This window comes from Galeopterus variegatus, unplaced genomic scaffold, assembly GCF_000696425.1.
Source record: "Galeopterus variegatus unplaced genomic scaffold, G_variegatus-3.0.2 Scaffold107, whole genome shotgun sequence".
Classification (NCBI taxonomy): domain Eukaryota; kingdom Metazoa; phylum Chordata; class Mammalia; order Dermoptera; family Cynocephalidae; genus Galeopterus; species Galeopterus variegatus.
Window position 1 is genome coordinate 816,055 of NW_007726218.1, and position 6,255 is coordinate 822,309.

A 6,255-nucleotide genomic window follows, 5' to 3' on the forward strand; every position below is an offset into this window, starting at 1 on the left:
GCAGCGCGGGCACATTGTCGTTCTCGTCCAGCACGAACACTTGCAGCGTCACGTTGCTGCCCAGAGGCGGCACGCCAGCGTCGCGCGCGCTCACCTGGAACTGCAGCAGCTCCAGCTCCTCGTGGTCCAGCGGCTGCAGCGCGTACACCTTGCCGCTCTCCGCGTGCACCGACACGTAGCTCGACAGCGCACGCTCGCCCACCCGCCGCTCCACCAGCGAGTAGGACACCAGCGCGTTCTCCTGCGCGTCCGCGTCCCGCGCCGACACCGTGAAGATGTGGCAGCCGGGCGGGTTGTTCTCCTTCACGAACACCGTGTACTCGGGCTGCGCGAACGCCGGCGCGTTATCGTTCACGTCGGCCACCTCCACGGACACGCTGGCCTTGGCCCACAGCGAAGGCGAGCCCCCGTCCCGCGCTGTCACCACCAGATCATAGGCAGACACCTTCTCGCGGTCCAGGGTGCTGTCCAGTACCAGTGAATAGTAGTTTTTGAAGGTGGACACCAGTTTAAACGGGACGTGAGATGTTAAGGAGCAGATGACCTGCCCGTTTACACCAGAGTCGCTGTCCGACACTGTGATGAGGGCGATGACGGTGCCCAGGGCAGCATTCTCTTGGATGGAACGTGAGAGAGACGTTATTGAGACTTCTGGTGTGTTATCATTGACGTCCACGAGTTTTACTGAAATTTTACAGTGTCCGGACATTGACGGGGTTCCTTTGTCAGATGCAATGACCTGAATCTCATAGGTCTTCGTTTCTTCATAATCTAATTTTCCCTTAGTTCTGATTTCACCTGAGTTGGGATCTATTTTGAACGTAGTCTGTACAGTGGAAGACACACCACTACTGAGTGAATACACAATTTCACTGTTTGACCCTTCATCTGCATCAGAAGCATTTAATTTAACCACTAAGGTTCCATTCGCAGCGTTCTCTAACAATTGTACTTTATAAATTGATTGGGCAAAAGTAGGTTCGTTGTCATTCACATCTAATACCTTAATAAGTATTTGAATGGTGCCTGTGAGCTCAGGTTTGCCACCATCTGTAGCCACCAGTGACAAATTAACCTGAGAAGTTTCCTCTCTGTCCAGAGATTTCCCCAGCACAAGAGACAAAGATTGGCTTAGTTCATCATTTGTCAGTACGTCTAGAAAGAAAAACTCACTGGCACTGAGCTTGTAGGAGAGAAGAGCGTTTACTCCGATATCTGCATCATATGCTCCCTCTAGAGGAAACCGCGAGTCAAGCAGCCTCGATTCGGGAAACCGGATAGTCTTTACTGTCATTGGAAATACCGGGGGGTTGTCGTTAATGTCCTTCACCTCCACCTCCACATGGAAAACTTGCAGCGGCCTGTCCACGATCACCTCCAGGTGGATGCTGCACTCCGCGCTCCGCCCGCACAGCTCCTCCCGGTCGATCCGAGAATTCACAAACAAAACGCCATTCTGCAGATTTACCTCCAGAAGGTCCTCTCTGCCTTTGGACGCCACCCGGAACCGGCGCGGCACCAGCTCCGCCAGCTCCAGCCCCAGGTCCTGCGCGATGCGGCCCACGAAGGTGCCGTGTTTGGCCTCCTCGGGGACCGAGTAGTGGAGCTGGCCGCTCCCCGCCTCCCAGAATGCGAGGAGCAGAAGCGAGAGCAGCAGGCGCTGACCTCCTGGGCGGCTCGATCTGGAGACCAGCTTCGTACCTTTCTCTTGTTCTACACATCGATGAATCAGCGGTCGAGAATGCGCACTGGCTGAGACATTTCTTGTTCGATTTTTTACATCCATTTTCTTTAAGAAATGAAATGGCCGATATCTGGGAATGTAGCTACTTCCTAGTCCTTGAGAAACAGTGTGTTCTGCTTTTGTTCTAGAAAGCTATGTTGTGGACGACAGCGACATCCGGTGGCTTAATGTGTAAGTAAAATTCCACGAGTTTAAATTTTCTTTCATTCATATTTTTTAATTCAATTTTTATGCATTTTTATTTCTAAGGACTTTCAAAACCTTTCATTGTGTCTTTTTTGCATAATAATAATAATGTAGATCCTAAGTGAAAAGTTTTCTTTAATGTGGAATCTCCATAACCACATAATTATCGTTAGCTAAATTTCAAACTGCTCTTAATATTTACATACTACTGAGTGTACTAGTATTTCGTTGGATGACAAGTTTACATCTCTAAAATTCCGATGCTTAATTAACTTCTCCTAGTTATAATTTTGAGATTCAATAAACCTTACATAGATACTAATCTCAAACATCAATTATCTGTGAAGTGTTTTCAATTCCTAAGTTACAATCATCTCTAGAATATAGAGAGATCACTGCCTTCAACATCAGACATTTCTTCACATAGATTTCTATTATTCTTCTTACTACCCATGTGACTTAGGGGAAATTATTTAACTTCTCTCTGTCTCAGTTTCCATTTTCATAATACTGGTATAGTAGTAATATGGTAATTGCATAAATTATGATATATTAAGTGGCTAGTATAGTACCTTAAGGGGCATGAGTGCTTCACAAATGGGAATTATGCTCAGACTTCAATCTGGCCATTTTTTTTTCATGATGCTCAAAACCAAATTTGGCTCATCAGGAAAAATTACTACATAGAGAATGTTAGAATGTTGTCACTCTACAGTGCCTTTATTAATGCTACTCTGCTGTCTGAGAGTGGTGGTTCCTGTCTTTAAGAAAACAGAAAAGTGTTGTATTGATAAATCAGTTATACAGGGAGGGGAGATGTTTCACTTTATGATTTTTTTTACACTGTATGATATCTTAAATGGGCAAAAAGAATCTTAGTTATGACTCTAAATAAAGTAATTAACAAATTTATAATTTCTACTTTTAAAAGCAACTGCTTTCACCACTGTTATATTTAAGTTTTCAAATACCTAAAGGTACAGTTCTGAAATTTATCTAATAGTTTTATCAATTTCAATAAAGTATTTTGTAACCACATGCAGTAAAAAAAAAAATTTTTTTTTTTCCTCTTTCAAAGTTCTTGGAATCAAAATCCAAAAACCAAAATCTCCACTAATATATCCATGCTGCTGGTAAAATGAGTTTTCTCTTTTTCCAAAAACGGAAAGCAATAACAGAATCTTTCGTCCTATACAGAGGTTGATTTCGTTAATTTAATGATGTTATGACTTGTACGAGAGATTTTTAACATGTCAATAATTTTAAACTCTTAGTTATTAAAATATGAACAAAAGAACAACAATTTTTGTGGATAAGAAAAATGACAGGAATGAGGGTCACTCAATCCATTAACTTATGTGTCCTACTAAATTCTGTTTTGCTACTGCTCTACTCCTTTGGAATGACTCCAGTGTCAAAATTTATTCAAGTTCTGATTTTAGGGATTACTTTTTTAATAAAGCATGCATTGAAATGCAGTTAGTTATCAATCCATCCATCCACAATACCAATGCTCACTTTGAGCTATTATCTGTAGTCTATAAGTTTATCATTGATTAATCATCTCAACACAAGATAATGACAAACACTAAAATTCATTCCTGCTAATGTTCATTTTATATCAAGTAGTAACATAAATATCCCATTTTGGATCTCCAATATTCAATAAGAAGTAGGAGCTGATTAAGTTACATCCTTTTAATAATAGGAACTTGCTTTGTAAAGTACCAAATAGGGCTACGGATGTAAAACTTCAGTTGGATAAGAATTTCCTCGGGTGTTCGTTAAAGTGCAAATTTATTTGTACTGCTCATTTCAGAAATTCTGAGGTAGAGTCTTGAATTAGAATGTTCAAGGAGGACTCCAGGTAATGCTAATGCAGTTAGAGTTAGCAGGTCCAAGGATAGGATAACCACAAACTCCAATTTGCCTTAGACAGGCTCATTTTAGTCTGTGGTCTTGTATGCTAATTTAGAGTGTCCCTTTCACTCTCAAAAGTGTCTGAAATTGGGTGATGACTTAGTTCACCCTATCTAGTAACTACAATTTGAAAAGAGTTGGTGTTGGAGGAGCTTCATTATTGGTATCATGATTCTGGCTTGAATTAAGGAATGTTGGCTATAGAAGCATACAGGGATAGCAAAATACTAAGGAGTCTTCAATGCTCTCTCCTCTGTTTTGTACTTGCTGGCCTTTTTGAATTCCAGCCTCCCTGGATCCCAATGTGCTCATGCATCCTGATGACACCAAAAGATACTCATTACTATGTGTTCACAGCTCTTCTGAGAATTTGCATATGATGACAGTCCATACTCTGGGAGACAATAAATATTAATATAAAGAACTAAATTACCAATTACATCAATACAACCATCAATAATAAGAAATAAAATTTTAATTAAGGAGGATATAATAAAGGCTCAATAAATACTAGGTCTAAGAAATTAGAGGAGGTTTTTTGTTTTTGTTTTTTGTTTATGGTTATTTTGCAAATAACATTTATAGCACCCCTCAGTCCATATCACATAATCAAACACTTGGCCCCAGGTTCAGATGGCACATGGAACCTGAAAAACATGCACAGACAGAGATACTTGAAAGTATAGGACTGGATTCAAGGTGAGTTGTGCTGATAGAAAAAAACAGGTTTAATGACAAGGGCTCAGAGACTACTAAAGTTTTGAAAGACATAAAATGAAGAAAGATAAAAAAAAGACTGTTGTAGCATATTCCAAACATATATTTTAGAGGGAAAGGAAAACATTCTAAAATATTTGATTTTAAATAAATTTTACTTTCATTTTTATAGTTATTATTGTGGCTCTATACTCAAGGCCACTCTTATTTTGCTCTGCTGATCTTCTAATTAAAGAATACCTTATATAATACCTGACACAACATAAATAAAATAGCTACAAGATAAATATAAATCACATAATGAAAGCTAAGCATGAGTACAAGTGAAGTTTCTAAAACATAAGTTAGTAAACAAAAAGATACCTTGTAATATAGGTACAGTGTGAAGAATCACCAATTTGAAAGTCACAAACTACAATCCAGAAAATATAAATGTAATATGCAGTGACTTTAATGGTGTACAATCTCATATCCAGATTCCTGACTGTTGACTGCTGACCGAAAAAGTAAATCCTCGTCTAAACTGGTAGCCATATTTTCTATATTAGAAACTAAGAATTTCAAGAGAACTCAAAGTTTAGAATCTTTCCATGCTTCAGCATTTTATCACTAAACTGAGAAAATTTCAATAAAAGGAAGAATGTCTTTTTGAAGAAAGAACCAGTCAGAAAATATTTTCTCCAATATCAGGAGAAAAATGAATTTCAAGAAAATTTCTAAGTGTAGAAAAGATCATCCATCAACATTTTCTTATACTTCAAATTGTCAGAAATTTAGAAACATATTTTATAAAAGTCAAAATGAGGTCTACATTGTAACATTTATTGACAGAATTGGATTCCTAAAGTGGAGCAACTGTTTTTTAGAGTTTAGGGGAAGTTCCTTATTAAAGTAATAGATATGGAGGGGTGCTGAAGAACCACATCTTTAGAAACGCTGGAACCAGAGAAATGTAGAACTAAAAACTTAACAAGTAACAGTTACTATATATTTCTGCTAGGGTTTCTTATAAACAATAAAATACAGTTCATAATTTAGAAATGAATAAATGATACAGTGGTGTTGAGGTTTACTGAATGAATAACCAAATTGGTTTTCACACCTAATAGTTTTTAGTTGCTATAAAAGCTCAGTATTAAGAATTCAATGACACTCTCATCCCAGGTTCTAAATACAATTGATTCAGCACCCAATAAATATTTGTTTAATGTACAGTTTATGACGACTCTCATTTGGAAAGTCAAAACACGAAAGTCTCCTTTAAATTTAAGGGGTTCACTTTTGAAAACTAAAATAATCTGTAGACTCCTCAAAAATAAATAAAAAAGATTTAAATGTACCATAGGAAGTAATAAAAATATTTAAAGGCTAAATAAATAATTATACACATAAACAAAATGCTAGGTCAACCCACCTTCCCAGCGGAGTCCAAAAGAGCAGGTGTTTCTCCCATTCCATCTGCAGATCCAGGACACGGAAGAAGTCCTGGGCTGAAGGCCATGAGGTCGGCCTTCGGTGGCTCCTCCCCAGAGCACACCCTCTGCCTCCTCTGCTGCGAGTACGACCAGCTCCCCACCGCGCTGGAGCACACCAGCGTGGCCTTCCCAGGTTCGCACGCGACCTCGATGGGTGGCGCAGAGCACCTCAGCGCCGTGTACAGCAGCAGTGTCAGCACCAACAGGCTGGAC

The 6,255-nt window shown here is 39.4% G+C and overlaps 1 protein-coding gene across 1 annotated transcript in view; it reads right to left on the reverse strand.

Moving 5' to 3' along the window:
* LOC103601475 (protocadherin alpha-11-like) overlaps positions 1 to 6,255 on the reverse strand; it is a 17,067-nt gene that overhangs the window by 8,435 nt on the left and 2,377 nt on the right. Inside the window, exon 3 of the mRNA XM_008585890.1 lies at positions 8 to 1,336. Coding sequence (XP_008584112.1) covers positions 8 to 1,336 — 1,329 coding nt within the window. The remainder of the gene's footprint in view (positions 1 to 7; positions 1,337 to 6,255) is intronic.